Here is a 16567-nt window from a genome sequence, read left to right as displayed (position 1 = left end):
GATGAATCTTATTTGCACGGGTGATACGGTTAATCGTAGATCGAGAAACAGGAAGCCGACGCTCGAGTCTTCGAGTGCTGGTACCGGGATCAGCATTGACGGCATCGAGTACTTGTTCCTCTACCTGAACAGGTATCCGACGAGGGCGACCGACACGCTCACTATCAACGGGTACCAGGCAACCATTTTCGCGAGCCCGTTGAATTAAACGCAAAAACACACTGCGGTTGGGAAAGCGTTCGCGATTTGGAAATCTTTCGCGATATTCACGGACAGCAGCTTCAGCGTTTCGATTACACTCACCGTAAATGATCAACATTTCAGTATACTCAGCGGCTGTATAAAAAGCCATAATGGTAATTAATATTAAACGCAGAATTAATAAAACACAATAAAAGTATGCAGAGGTAATGAGATGCTGTCAGAAAATGAGTTGTAAGACTGACATGAACGCAAAATTTAACCCATAATTAGATAATAACAAATGAAATCTCAAAACAAATAAAATCGTCAACGAGAAGAGAGAGAAAAAAAAAGCGATCAGGGAAATCCGCGGAAAAAATAAATTTAAAGAGACGAACATCGCTGAATGAGAGGAATAAAGACAGAAACAGAGACAGAAAAAACTCTGACAACAATTAGGATAATAATAATAAGTATAAAACAGTGACAGAATACTCGAAGATATTTTTAATTAATTTGTTGTTTATAAAATTAGGGAAAAATAATAAAATTTTCTAGTTTGCATTTTATATGACTATTCACATTAGTAAAAAAATTTTATTTTTGATAAAATGAATCAGGCAATTTGTAGTAAGCCAAAGATTAGTTGCAAACAGAAAGGATGGAACCTCTTGCACGTAGTAAAAAGCATGAAAGTCATCAGAATTATTAATCGAATGAGTACTAGAGGAAACTAAGTAGTAATAGTCGACCTTAAGACCGCCGAATTTTTACATTCACGTTTGCTTAATAAAAGGAGTAAAGTGTAATGATGTGAATGCAAACTAATAACATTAAAGTAAAGTTATCCTTGAACTGCCGAAACACCTGTAGATTTTTTTGAAATGATTTCTTTGCTAAGAAAAAGGGAAACTAAAATATCAAAATTACTAAAACGTGAATGCCATTTCTTTTTCATATTTTCTTCGACATTTTACCTGTCAGTGAATAAAAAGAATATTTAAATTGAAATATCAAAATTATAAGGACTTGAATTCAATGTTTTGTTAATTTATCATTTGACATTTTACCTATCAATTAAGTGATAAATAATTTAAATTAAAATATCAAAATTATCAGGGCTTGGGTGCGATTACTACTTAATTTGATACTTGGGATTTTACCCGTCAATTCATTAGAAATTTATTTCAATTATAAGATCAAAATTATGAGAACATGAGTGCGATTTATTTTTAATTTATTATTCAGGATTTTAACAGTCAATTGATTGATAAACAACTTTAATTAAAATATCAAAATTATCAGGACCTGAGTTCAATTTTTTTTTTTAATTTATTATTTATTTACCTGTCAATTAATTAAAAAATAATTTTTATAAAAATATCAAAATTGTTCGGACTTGAGTTCAATTTTTTTCTTAATTTATAATTTGACATTCTACCTGTTAATTCACCGATAGATAATTCTAATAAAAATATCAAAATTATTCGGACTTGAGTTCAATTTTTTTCTTAATTTATAATTTGACATTCTACCTGTTAATTCACTGATAGATAATTCTATTAAAAATATCAAAATTATTCGGACTTGAGTTCAATTTTTTTTTTTAATTTATCATTTGACATTTCGCTTGTTGATTAAGTGATTAATAATTTTAATAATAATATCAAAATTATCAGGACTCGAGAGCGATTTTTTTTTTAGTATATTTTTTTACATTTTACCTGTCAATTAACTGATAAATAATTTCAATTAAAATATCAAAATTATTCGGACTTGAGTTCAATTTTTTTTTTTAATTTATTAGTTGACATTTTACCTGTTAATTAACTGATAAATAATTTTAATACAAATATCAAAATTATCAGGACTCGAGAGCGATTTTTTTTTTCAATTCCTTATTTGACATTTTACCTGTCAATTAATTAAAAAATAATTTTAATTAAAATATCAAAATTATTGGGACTTGAGTTCAATGTTTGTTTTAATTTATTTTTTGACATTTTACCTGACGATTAATTGAAAAATTATTTTACAGAATAATTCCCAGCAAAATAAATGAGAAATGAAAGTTTTCCATCCGTTTGTTTGGGTCCGATTGAGTCTGGGGCCTATTAATTTTTTTTTAAGAATAATGTTGTTAATTAATAATTGATAATAAAATTTTTCAATCAGTTATTCGAAGTCTGTTTGAGATTGGGCCTTTCTTTTCAAGGAAAATTAATCTTGGTGATCAAGTAATAAAAATTTCTATCCGTTTATTTGGGTCCTGCTGCGTCTTGGGTCTATTTTTTTTTCTTAATAATTTAGTTAATTATTATTTAGAAATAAAATTTTTCGATTTATCTTTTTCGGGTCCGGTCGAGTCTTGGGCAATTTTTTTGTTTCGAAAAATAATTCCCAACAAAAAAACAAGAATAAAAGTTTTCTTTCCGTTTGTTTGGGTCCAGTTAAGTCTGGGGCCTATTTTCTTTTTTAAAAAATTTTGTTGATTAAAAATTCATTATAAAACTTTTCAATTATTTTTCTTGCTCCAGTCGAGATCAGGCCCTTTTTCAAAGGAAAATAATTTTGCTGATTAAAAATAGAAAAACAAAGATTTTCAATTTATTTTATTTCGGGTCTGGTCGAGTCTAGGGCATTTTTATCGTTTTCAAAAATAATTTCCTGCAAAATAAATAAGTAATAAAAATTATTTATCCGTTTGTTTGGGTCCAGTTGAGTCTAGGGCCTCATTTGTTTTTTTAATTAGTTTTGATGATCAACAATAAAAAATAAAATTTTTGGATCATTTTTTCTGGGTCCGGTCGAAATTGAGCCTTTTATTATAAAAAAGTTAATTATGATGATTAAAAATGAATAGTAAAATTTTTTATTCATCTCCCTTTCGGTCTGATGGAGTCTTGGGCATTTTTTTCGTTTTTAAAGATAATTTCCAGCAAATTAAGTAAGTAATAAAAATTTTCTATCCGTTTGTTTAAGTCCGGTTAAGTCTGTGGCTTATTTTCTTTTTTAAATAATATTTGATTAATAATAAAAATAAAATTTTTTAATTAGTTTCTCTTAGTCTGTTTGAGATTGGGCCTTGTTTCGAAAAGAAATTAATTTGGCTGATTGAAAATGAAAACAAAATTTTTCAATTTATTTTTTTTTTTTTTGGGTCCGGTCGAGTCTTGGGCGATTTTCTTCGTTTTTAAAATAATTCCCATCAAAATAAATAAGTAATTAAAACTATCTATCTGTTTGTTTGGGTCCGGTTGAGTCTGCGGACTATTTTTTTTTAAATAATTTTGTTGATTGAAAATTAATAATAAAATTTTTTAATCATTTTTTTGCTCCAGTCGAGATTGGGCCTTTTTTAAAAGAAACAATTTTGCTGATTGAAAATAAGGAAAAAATTTTGTACTGTTATTTTTTTGGATCCGATCGAGTCTTGGGCATTTTTTCGTTTTTAAAGATAATTTCCAGCAAATTAAGTAAGTAATAAAAATTTTTATCCGTTTGTTTGGGTCCGGTTGAGACTTGGGCCCATTTATTTTTTATAATAATTTTGTTGATTGAAAATTAATAATAAAATTTTTCAATCATTTTTTCTTGCTCCAGTCGAGATTGGGCTCTTTTTTAAAGAAAAATAATTTTGCTGATTAAAAATAAAAAATAAAATTTTTTCATCCATCTCTTTTTGGATTCCAGTTGAATCTTAGCCTTTTTTTTTTTTGTATTTGAAAATAATCCCCAGCAAAATAAATGAGAATTAAAAATTTACTCTCCGTTTCTGTGGGTCTGGTTAAATCTTGGGCCTTTTTATTTTTTTATTAAATTTTTTCGAATAAAAATAAAAATAAAAATTTTTTTCCTCTGTCTTAGAGTACCCGGTTAGCTTTAATTCAGCGTTACAACGCCTCCAATAATGCTGCGATACACGGACACACACTCATACATTAAGCCGTCCGCTTGCGACCTCATACATCCACTCATTCACACTTACGTACTCGGCTCATAGCGTCACAATCCCCTCTCATGCTCGGCTTTGTGTGAGCGAGTAAGCTGCTATTGCAGCATCTCACTCTCGCGTCTCCTCTACTTCCCCGCTCATTTTCATTTCTCGAATAGCGCGCTTCTGATTGGCTATCGTTTTTAATTCATAACTCAAATTCTATGGCCCAAAAAAATTTTTGGCTCAGGAACTTTCGATTCAGTATTTTTTTCTCTATCGACCCCAACAATTACTCCCGCCACTTCAGAGACACCCTGTATATATATCAATAAAATTGAATCGAAGTTTCGTTAAAAAAATGAAAATTAAAATGTTTGAACCCGCGTGTAAATATTTACCATAAATTTTTTCAATTTTCACATGTAGAATTTTTTTTATATTGATTTAATTGCAAGAAAAATTATTTTCTTAGTTAAAAAATTTGTCTCTTGATTCAAGTTAATTTTTTTTTCAGTGATGGTTAGATTTATAAGCAGGGTGAAGTTACAAAATTTTAGAAAAGTTTTGAGTGAAAATCGATTCTATTTTTTTTTCTCTATTCGCATTTATAGAGAAATCGAATTATCTTTCATATTATTAAGTAGAATTTTATAAAAGTAATCTGCTAAAAAACTTATAAATAATTTATTTAATATTACAGTTGTTTAAAATTGTTAAATCTGTAATGCTAAGAAACGGTTCTTAACGATTGAGTGTAAGATTGAGTTGAAATTAATAAAATTAATTGATTGCAGTTTATTTTAATAAAATAATTGTCGATAAAAATTGAAATATTGAAACACAATATTTTGTGATTTAATCGATAGTTTTGATGTATATACGTGGTGAAGAAGTTAGATAGCTGGATTGTCCTTCAGTTTAAAAATATGACATGTTTAATGTGATTATTGTAATTTAATAATCGAGTAGATATGAGTTTATAAAAATAATAATAAATTTTATAATTGAAATTTATTATAGGAGCTATGAAAATATTTATTATTTTCAAGATGAATTTTTTTAATAAAAAATTTATAGTAATTTTATAGAAACTAAAATATTGAAAACTTTTCACCCTGCAAATACAATAAAAAAAATGTAAATAAAAAGTGTGATTTTAAACAATAAATAAAACAATTATTTATTAATAACTAGCTGACCCGGTGAATTTCGTATCACCTACAAAAATTTTTTTTTTTACAAATTTTGATTTGTGATTTTTAACCTGTAAACTCTAATTTATTTTTGTCAACAATTAACACTGGTCGTATTGTAGACGGTTAAGTTGGTATTAAGTTATTAAATGAAACTTGTTGGTCATTTTAATATGTTTTATGTGTTTTATTTATATAATAAATGTATAACAAATTATAGAGCCTTTGGCGCGTAACCAAACGATCCGGGTTCGATTCCCGGTCTGGGCTGTCCGAATTACTTTTTCAGTTACCGAAAATTCCTACTGAGTAAAGGTCCTCCCCTTCCCCCTTTATCCTTTATTTCCCCCAGTTCCCAAAAATTTGTCTTTAATGACAAATTTAGCTATTATATATGGCTTTTATATATATATATATATATATAAAGATACCCAAAGTATACTTGTACGTATCTTCCTGCATATTGGACAATTTTGTATACTCTTGCAATCTTGAGGCTCAAGCGTAACAATAGCGATTTCGATACAAAATTAACAATTTTTTATTTTTTAAGCTGAAATTTTTTTCAATTCCAAAATTCCAGAATTTTTTTTTTCTAAACCATCCCTGAACTATAACGAACAAAACAAAAAAAAATTTTGAAAATCGGTCCAGCCGTTTTTGAGTTTTAACAAGACTAACGCACAGCAATTGATTTTTATATATATAGATATAGATTCTTTAAAAATAATAAAATGAAATTAATAATTTTTATTTGAAATTATCAAATACTTTCTTCGTATTAGAAGAAATATTTGGATTAATTTTATAAATCAATTATTACATTACTGATCCTTACATAAATAACAATAAATAAATAAATAATTTAATTAATTTAACAGAATAAATTTTGAAAGTCCAAATTTATAACAAAATTTCGTAATTAATGACAATAGTTATTATTGTCATTTTAATCGGGAAATTCTAAGCTGGAGGAGCTGGAGGAATTTCGTAATTCGGATCATCGACTTTGCACTCATCTTCGTAGTTATCGATGATCATGGGCGCCATTAGTTCCTTGAACTTCTCCAGAGGACATTGATGTTCGCAGCCAGGAACGGTGAGCGGTCGCGTCTCATAATCAGGGGCGTTGCGGTAGAACAACTGGACGTACCACTGGCCCTTGATCTCGTGAAGTTCCACCAGTACCATTGCGTTGAACCCGGGTTCTTTTTCATCCCAGACGCCCATTGTAGAGAGCATATTAACTACCGTGTTGTCATGCGCTACGTAGGCGTACATTTTCCGGGACTTGGGCGTCAGTTTTCCGGTAGATCGGTCCTCCATTTTGTTCATCATTTTCGTGACAAATGGCCCGCCGGATAGACGACGAAGCTTGTCGTTCCACACGTTCTGCGAGAGACTGAAGACCATTAGTGGTGACATTTTTTTCGGGTAGTATTTATTCACCCACTCAGGAAGTTTCAATCCCATTTTTTCCTGGAATTTTTTTTTTATTAATATTTTTATCAATTATTAATTTGCGCACGGAAAAAAGTAAACTGTAAAATTCCGGTTCATTTTTATAGTTTTAAACAGATAAAATGGACATCGGGTCGGCAAAAATATAAATATTACAGAATTTAATTTAGAAAAAGTAAAAGCCACAATTTATAATTTAATATCAAAAATAAATGATTAGTAGATATCACTATAGTAAACAGAAAATAAGGTTCACTTTTTAATCAATTTTTAGTTTGGTTAATACAACTTTGGTCTTTTTTCAGGCGACTGAAAATTTTCTTGAGCCAAGAATTTTGTTCCATTATTTTTACCCATTTTTCCAAGGCGAAAGGGAATGAAAAAAAAATGTTTCAATATTATTTGATCTTCCCATTTGACATGTTAGTCAATAAAAATATTAATGAAAATTCACTTCTATCGAGATATTTAATTTTTTGGAGCAAGAGAGAAATTTTCTCAAGACAAGAAAATTTACTTCTATCAAGAACTAAATTTTTTGTAGCAAGAGGCTGAATTTTCTCAAAACAAGAAGATTTTCTCGACTTAAATAAATTTTCTTGGATCAAGATACGTATTTCTTAAAGCAAAAGAATTAATTTTGTTGGAATAAGTGAAATTTCTTGTCAAAAAAAAATTTTTTTTTCGCTCAAGAAAATAATTAGGAAGAAAAACATTTTCTTAGCTCAAGTGAACTTTTTTTTCTGTGTACGAAATGATAAATATCAAAGTCAAAATTCTTAATTATTATACTTTAACATTTTCGACATTCCCGTTTAAAAGAGTATTTTTTCCATGTAAAGAATAAATTGTAGCGTTTAAATGATAAATATTATAAAGTGATGAATAAAATCACGTTTTTTCTGTTTGAAATTGTAATTTTTAGCAGTTGCTCATTACTCATTATAAATCGACTATTATTTATTACAGTTTACTTTTTTCCATGTGTCTTGTAGAAAAAAGGGTGAATAAATTTATGTACTTACTTCAGAAACTAAAGTACCATAAACGTTAGCAATGTCTCCAGGATTTTCAATCGGTAAATCAGAATATTCAGCGACATAAGCATACATATCTTGATTTTTCATGTTAATTTCCCGTAAGGCTGGATCTTGATCGACCTTGACTCGCTCAACGGTTAATTTTGGACACGCGTTCCAAATAATCAGAAGCTAATTTTTTAACAAATCAAGGTGTAAGTAAAAATAATAAATTAATAGAGCGAAATAGTTAAAATTACCTTATCTTCAGGCCTAGTCCAGTAGTGAAGCACAACAGGTTGCCAGTCAATCCCGGATTTGAACTTCTGCTTCTCGTTAGGCTTCCACAGCGCCGCTGATAGTATCATCGCGGTCATTTTTGCCCGGTCCGCGGAAGTACTTTGCAGCCAGAACTTGTCGGGCGAATAATCGTCGCCCAAAAATTCTCCGTATCGGTCCCGAAGGAACAAACCTTCGTTGTAGGCTACCAGGCGCCCTTTCTGTGGAAAAAAATCTCATCAGTTACTCTCCACTGTCCCCTTCCAACGTTTTTTCAATCAAGTTTTTTGTCGAATATTTTTATAGATTTTTTTTGCTATTTTTAAAAATTTCAATTATTTGATAAAAAAAAAATAACTTTTTCACGATTCAAAAAAAAGAGTTTTTTTTTATCGATACTTTTTAAAAAAATTATGAGTTTTTATATTTATAGAAAATTGATTCATTTTATTTTTCATTCAATTTATTTCTAATTTTATTTTAAAATTATCAATTCTTGGATTAAAAGTGATTTTTTTAATGAAAATAGCTTGCAAATAAATTTTAAAAGTTCTTATATTTATCACGTTTTTCTAATCAAGTTCCTAGTTGAATATTTTTACTTTTATCACACGTTTTATTTTAAAATTATCAATTCTCGGATTAAAATTGAATTTTTTTTTTTATGAAAATACTTTGCAAAAAAATTTTTAAAGTTCTTATATTTATAGAAATTTATAAATTTCATTTTTTACTCATGTTATTTCAAAATTTCAATTATGAAAGTAAAAATTGACTTTGTTAAAAATATCGTAATTGTATTTTTATTTCAAAAATTTTCAGAAGAAATTAAATCATTTTCAAATTCAAAAATTACTTGAATATAAAATCATTATCAAAAACTTAAAATTTTTTTAAAATTATTACCAAATATTTCAAAATAATTTACGAATTTTTTTTAAATATATCAAAATTCACGGAAAATTGAAATAATTTAATTTTTTGGAGAAACTCAATTTTAAAAATTATAAATTAAATATTTTAATAAACAGAAAAAAAAAATTTGCTTAAATCAGATAAATAATTTTGAAAAAAATTATTAAACTAAAAAATTTATGACATAGTTAGCAATCACTTGACAATTTTTTAATTTTATTTAACAAACAAAATTATTTTTAAAAAATTGCACTTTAATTTTTTTTAATTTCTACGTCAATTATTTTTTTTATTTTCTTTTGCTAAAATTGATTAGTTAAAAAAATGATTAAATATCTGCTAAATTATTTTTCATAAGAAATTTTTCTTGATTAAAGAATTTTTTGTCTTGTTTCAAGACAATGAAACTTTTCAAAATTATTTTCTTGGTTCAAAAATTATTCTTTGATTCAAGTGAATTTTTTTTGTGTAATTTTTCAAATTAGAAAAAAAAATTTCAAAATTTCAAAATTACATTAACAAAATAAAATAAAAAGCAAACTTACATCAGTGAGTTGTCCCCATCCGTAAGGATCCATCGTAGAATTAATATGCGGGTCTGTCGGGTAGGTGTCAACCGGTGCGCGTTGTCCGTGTCGCATTAACTAATCAAAAAAAAAAAAAAAAAAAAAAAAAAAAAAAAACTAATTAAAAATAGCAATCATTCTACTGCCATACATGTATCCACCCGATAACGAAGTACAGAATAGTGGTCGAGGTAATTATCAAAATAATGCTCAAGCAAATGTACCGAAAAATGACCAAGCACATAAGCATTTAAAAAAAAAACAAAATAGATCATTAAACTATGAATATTGCTGCTGGTAAATATTATATCATAAAATTAAACATTAATTAAAATCATTTGTTTACTTACCATAGTGACTTGTCTCAACGTGCTCTGGTCCTTTTCACCCCGCGATTGGTCGCCATCGCTTCTACCAATTGACAAAGCTGAAACAATATTTACCGTTAACTAATAATTGATATTTTATAAAAAGAAATGTATACATTTATTTTTATAATTAATTAATTAATTAATTAATACCTCCTGCGGCGCCCAGCAAAGCTATGCTTGCAAACACCAGTCTCACGTTAATCATTTTGCAAAAATATTTATAATTAATAAATAATAAATTATTAATTATTAATTAATAAATAAAATGATGATAAAATTAATTAGTACTAGCACGTGTAATTTGAATTTTATTCGCGGGAGATCCTACAGACACTGATCACTCAGTTCGACTCGCGGCTTAGATAACGCAGTCCCCACTCCGCTGGATTTTCGTTAAACAGGAAAATATTTCAAGTTTACGGATAATAAACAATAATAAATGAATAATAATAAATATTGTACATACATTGATGTAAATATTCATAAAACTTGACTGTGATTACAACAAAAAGCGATGAAATATATTATTTTATAAGCTACAAGTCGAAAATTTTACGGAGAGTTTAATTTATCACTTTTATTGTGCTAGATTAACTAATCACTTTTTATATTAATTATTGTATTTTAAATTAGCTACTTATTTTCAAAATTATCTGCAATTGATAAAGCTACTTTGACCTTCATTACACTTATTTTTATCAAGGATTTAAGTATTTTAATCTAATCACCCGAATTAATCAAGTAGCAATTTACAATATTTAGAATTCAGTACTTGTAATTAAAAATTTCATTATTTAAATTATAACTGATTTTTTCACGAAATTAACGATTAAAACCGATGTTAGCTGAAAATCTAACGTTACCACAAAATGGTTCTTTTGATGCTAATGGCGGGAATACGAGAAATGACGTACATAGATGGCGCAGAAATTTAAATAAGCGCGCGAAATTTAAAATTTAAAAAATAATTTTAACCAAATACAGTAAATTTTTATAATTATATATTATATAATTAATTACTTCAAATAGTTTTAATTAAAACAATATTTTCATATCTTTTACTGATATTTAATAATTGCTGGAAATAAAATTATGAATTATTATTATGATAATGATGCAATTAGAATGTGATGAATAGACGATAAGCTCAAACTTGATTTAAAAGCAGAATTTATTCATTATTATTATTACTAATGATAATTATGCTGTACGATCATGCTAGATACGCAATTTCAATGACTTCGTTGCAACATTGAACTGAAGGTTAAGTTATTCAAAGGACTTGGGAATAAACTTTATTATTTTTATTTATTGCGTATTCAGTAATTGTATTTAACTCTTTATGGAAATATACATTTTTTCACAGACAAGTTTTTGAGAAACCGGTGATTGATTTTGTACATTGGAAATTGCAATTTGTTCTATTCAAAGATTTTAATTTGAAGAGAAGGGAAGATTGATTTTAATGCACCAGAAAAGATACGGAGTTACTAATTTCGTAGATAAAAGAATTGAGAAAATTGATACGTGTCTTTGAAAGTTTGATAATTGATTGTGTAAATTTTGAAAATATATCGGTAAATTTGTACAAAATAACCTCAAGAAATTTACTTACAATAAAAAATATTGAGAGCGAGTTAAAAATATGTTATTCATGTGAAATAAAAGCCGGAGGGTCGAAAGTAAATTGATTAATCGTGTAAAAAATAATAGCTTGAATGAATCGATTTATAATGTAAGCAACGTGTAATGGGGCGGAGATTGATAAAAGAGTTTGTTAAATCTTAATTTAATAATTACTCACGTTGCTGCTGCCGGGTGATTCTTTTCTCTTTTCTTAATTAATCTTTTGATGAAGATTAATTTTTAGTTATTTCAAATTCATCGGGTTTTTTTTACACAGGCGCCACCACTCAGCCGACGACAACACATTGAGAAAAAACAATGGCGCCGATACTTTACACCCCGGTTTTCGCATTAAAATAGTTACTGTAAATAAACTACGAGGATTTTATAAGTGATTTTTTCTAGGGTCGTTCTAGAAAGCAGTACCAAGTTGAACTAAAAATAATCGGGTCAATTGGTCCAGTTCTAAGAGAGATATCGTGATTACAGATGTTTGCCGAACATAACCAACGAGCTTCACATTTATTCTATTAGCTTTTTCTTTCATTTTATATTAGTACATACTCTTTTTATATTAATGAATAAATAACAATAATAATAGGATAGTAAATTAGGCGTTAAAAATAAAACTAGGTCTAATAAAATTAAACTAACTCACAAAAGCTCAATTTATTTAATGATAGCCATGTATTCCACAGACAGTCGTACTTATAATCTTATCAGAAAAAAAAACTTATCGTATTTAAATACGCTAATTGTATTTATAATTACTAGACAATGATAATAAATGAAAACAAACACACAACAAACTTTTAAGTAGTTCATATGATTATTTATTTTAACCCTATCAAATTTTATTTTATTTAGAAATACATCGTTATAAATTATTGGAGATAAAATTGTTATTATGCAATTGATATCAGATGGTTGAATAATAAATTGCATAAAAATGAAGTTGTTTATATAATTATCTTTCAATTATATAAATGAAACTGATCGTTAAGAAATTATTAATTATCAGGAAGAAAGAGACAGTAGTTGATTTTTTTTTTTAATTTTATTTAACTGTTTAGAGTAATTAATTAGTAATTAATTAATTCATTTATTAATGAATAATTTATTGATAATCTATAATTGATCATTAATTTTTTTTCTATTTTATTTTAATTATTTTTTTTTAATTGGAGGGAAAATTGTTCATTTAAAAAATTCAAAATTTTATTTAAAAAAAAATAAAATACAAAATTTTCTTTCAGAATAAAATTGAAAAAAAATTTATAATTAAAAAAAAAAATCAGCAAAATTTATGAAAAATTTTAAATTTTCTTGAAAAAAAAAAAATAAAAAAATAAAATAAAATTCAATTTTCTTATAGCAAAATTTATCTACTTAAAAAATTCAAAATTTTATACAATAAAAAAAAAAAAAAAACAAATTTCTCAAAAATTAAAAAAAAAATTATTCAAAAAATTCAAAATTCAAAATTGACGATTAGTAAAATTAATTTAAAATTAAATTAAAAAAAAAAAAGTACGTCAAATTAATTTTAAAAAATTGAATAAAAAAATTTTTCTTAATTCCATATCGATAAAAAAAAAAAATTAAAAATAAAAAAGTAATTTTTGTAAAAAAAAGTAATTTTTGTTAAAAAATGATTTTTTTACATCGTTTATAAAAAAAATAAATATTCATTTATTTTCCTTCCATGTATAAGAAAAAAAAAAAAAAAAACGCGATCGTCATCTTAAAAATAAAAGCTAATATTGACTCATGGTAACGATAATTAAACAATTTATCCGTAATTTAACGCTAAAAGTTAAATAAAATAATAATATTTACTACCGAAATATTTATCACATTGTAAGATAATTAATCGATGATTATGATAAGTAATCAAGGCGTAAATCGAATAAATCGAAACTCAGTGAGCGTGGAGAACCTAAGTGACGTCGATAACCCCCTGGCTTCCAGTGCCAAGGCGAATCGTAAAACCCGTCGTCACAAGTCAAGAAGCGCCAATGAATCTAACACCAAGGTAATCTTTTGATAATCAGCTCAGAAGTCTAAAATAAATTTAGATAAAAGTATAAGTATACAATGCAATGATCGATTAAATTACACACGATTTCCGCGTCAATTAAGAATTAAGTAAACAGTAATGTAAATGATCAACCACTTATCTATCTTTTGGTTTGTTTAATGAAAATGAAGGTCAAGACAACGAACGCGTCATCCGCCGACGGGAAGAAAGACTACAAGAGGAATGACATGTACCAAAATTACCCGACTGCTTCCAATTCCGCTCCTCATATCCAAAGCCATTATTCTGCTCGGGACAATCATCATGCCACTCTGAGACCCAGGTCTCTTTACACCAATTACAATTATCATTCTAGCGAGAGTAATTTTCCGGTAATTAGAATGTTCTAAAAAAAAAAAAAAAATATCAATTTATCAATTATAACTAGCGCCAAGATTTTTGCCAAAAATATACAAATTAAGTTAGCTGATATTTAAAATTTTTATAATTTTTTTTTTTTATTAAAAAAAAAAGGAAAAAAAATTTTTTCATTTTTAAAAAACTTCAAAACTGTTAGTGCAATTTTAAAAAAATATTTTTTTGTTCTAATTTTATTAATGAAAATAAATCCAAAAATTAAAAACGTCGGCTAACTTTAGTATTATGCCAAAAATTTTAAATAACAGTTCAAATTTTTGATACTGTGGCAAAAGTATTGGTCCTATAGAAAATTTTTTCAAAAAAAAAAGTTCAAAATTTAATTTTATGAAAGAAATGTTTTTTGTGATTTATTTAAAACTAATATTTTCGCTGTAATTAAAAAAAAATAAGATTTATAATTATCAAAAATTTGAACTTTTCATTGTGGACCTTAATTTTGGAATTACAGCGAAAATATTGGTTTTTTAAACATTTTTTTTATAGAATTAAATTTCAAACAATTCTTATTCAAAAAATTTTTTACAAGATCAATATTTTCACCGTAATATTAAAAATTTGAACCATACAGTAAAAAATTTTGATGTTAAAATTTAATACTTTTTTGTGTTAATTTAACACAATAAATATTAAATTTTAACATAAAAATTTTTAACGCAAAATTTTTAACTGTACATTTTTTTAAAAATTGCGGCAAACATTTTGGCTTTAATTAAAACCAAAAATTTTTCAGCGTTTCAATGATTTTTCAAAGTTCCTGGACTCTCCATCAAACGAGCACTGGACTGGAACTCCAAATTTTTCTGGTTCAAACTGGCGGCAAAGAAGTTCTTCAAAATCTCTGGTCACTCCTTACTACCCCTCTGAAGACAATGCCGCATACGGAGAAAATTGGCGAGACCATGATATAGAAGGACCTAGCGGAACAATTGCAACTCCCCATGGAACCATTTCACTGCGGCTTCATAATCGCATTAGAGTTGACATGACCGTAGACCGTGCCGTTAGAGTCATCAACTTCAAGGTAAATTGAAGATGAGACCTACAAAAATTTCTAACGCGATAAATTTTGAAAAAAAATCTAAAACTAACGGCTGGTTCTATTTGGCGCGATTTTTAAATCTTAAAAAAATTATTAATTTGAATTTTATTTACAGAACAACATTGTACTATCATTAAGTGGATCTGGATCAGCTGCTGCTCTTCTTCACCCCAATGGACGGATTTATCAGTATGGCTCGCGTGTGGAGATTCTAGCTCATGACTCCCATGGAAATAATAAGTAATTATATTTTTCTTTATTATTAATAATTAAATAAATTGATTAGTTATTAAATTTGTTTAATTTTTTCAAGGTACGCCAAGATGTGGTACAAAGGAGTGAGCTTCACTTCGGAACAATGCGCTCTGGTATACTTGGTTGACGCAGCAGGAACAAGAACTACGACTGATTCATTTTCAGACATGAGCCAGGTAAAGTAATAAAAATTGATATTTTTGATTTTTTAAATAAATTAATTTAATTGGTGGTTAAATATAAATTTATATGATTCAGGATTTTTCATTGGGTGTATTTTACGCTGAGTCAAGACACGGTCCAGCATGTCTCCAAGAAGCAGCAGCTGCTCTCAGTGCTGCTCAGTACTGGGTGACTGATGAAGGAGTTGAAAATTGGATTATTAACAATGTTAGAGTATCACAGACTCCTGATGGTCTTGTTAGGTAAGCTGGAAGGTTGTAATATTGATGATGATTGATCATGATTGATGATAATGATTTATGATGATGATGATGATGATGATGGTGATTGATGATTATTATTATTATTGATCATGATGATGACTGATAATAATGATTGTGATGATGATAATGATAATAATAATGATTCATCATGATGATGGTGATTGATGATGATTGATCATGATAATGGTGAATGATGATGATTTATCATGATAATGGTGATTGATCATGATGTTGATCATTAATGATAATGCTTAATGATAAAGATTTGAAATTATGATGATTGATGATGATTTTTAAACAGAATTGCAAGAAACAGTAACAAATACCAAATGCGAACATCTCCTAGCAATGGAACAGCATCACTGACTACTCCTTTTATGCACTGCACCGCTTCCCTGGGCCAGACATCTCATTTGTTTGTTCGTCGTGGAGAACGTCGGATGCACTATGATGGAACCAGCTTTATTGTTCGCAATGCAGGTCACAGTGCTGGCTTTGATGACAATAACCAGCTTAAAGTTTATTAAAAATATGTCACTGTCGTTATTTATATCTTCAAAAAATATCGTCAATCTCTTGGCTTCTACTCTGTTTGAAATAAATCTTACTTTCATTTATTTATTTCTCTAAGTTAGTTTTTGAAAAATGATACTAATTTATGGATTAATCATTACTTATTAGTAATAGAAGGGATAGTTGGAAAATAATTTTAATTTAAATATATATTAGGTTTATAATATCGCGATTAAATTTCAATAAAAAGTGCCTTTATACAACTAATTGCGGATCCAAGAAATTTAAAAAAAACTTAGTTAA

General features: G+C 27.4%; 2 protein-coding genes across 3 annotated transcripts in view; one reads left to right on the top strand and one right to left on the bottom strand.

Annotated features, from left to right (window-relative positions):
* Positions 1 to 16548, top strand: part of Fest (wurstfest) — a 32909-nt gene extending 16361 nt beyond the window's left edge. Inside the window, exons 1-7 of one of the 2 annotated variants that reach the window (XM_074241870.1) lie at positions 13232 to 13585; positions 13762 to 13962; positions 14742 to 15032; positions 15166 to 15290; positions 15364 to 15481; positions 15564 to 15730; positions 16053 to 16548. In XM_074241870.1, coding sequence (XP_074097971.1) covers positions 13427 to 13585; positions 13762 to 13962; positions 14742 to 15032; positions 15166 to 15290; positions 15364 to 15481; positions 15564 to 15730; positions 16053 to 16278 — 1287 coding nt within the window. In that variant the 5' untranslated portion in view covers positions 13232 to 13426 and the 3' untranslated portion in view covers positions 16279 to 16548. Of the gene's footprint in view, positions 1 to 13231; positions 13586 to 13761; positions 13963 to 14741; positions 15033 to 15165; positions 15291 to 15363; positions 15482 to 15563; positions 15731 to 16052 lie in introns of those variants that run through there. The other variant, XM_074241871.1, reaches the window with a different exon arrangement.
* LOC141526783 (venom acid phosphatase Acph-1) lies at positions 6049 to 10260 on the bottom strand. Its single transcript, XM_074241872.1, has 6 exons — positions 10075 to 10260; positions 9904 to 9980; positions 9533 to 9631; positions 8054 to 8293; positions 7800 to 7985; positions 6049 to 6792 (listed from the first exon to the last, which is right to left on the bottom strand). The coding sequence occupies exons 1-6, from the start codon at positions 10127 to 10129 to the stop codon at positions 6277 to 6279; spliced, it is 1173 nt and encodes a 390-aa protein (XP_074097973.1). The 5' UTR covers positions 10130 to 10260; the 3' UTR covers positions 6049 to 6276.
* Positions 16549 to 16567: the final 19 nt, after the last annotated feature.

This window comes from Cotesia typhae, unplaced genomic scaffold (assembly GCF_013202065.1).
Source record: "Cotesia typhae breed Kobodo isofemale line unplaced genomic scaffold, CoteBio_Ctyphae contig_36, whole genome shotgun sequence".
Taxonomy (NCBI): Eukaryota; Metazoa; Arthropoda; class Insecta; order Hymenoptera; family Braconidae; genus Cotesia; species Cotesia typhae.
This window is presented reverse-complemented; position numbering and strand designations above follow the sequence as displayed.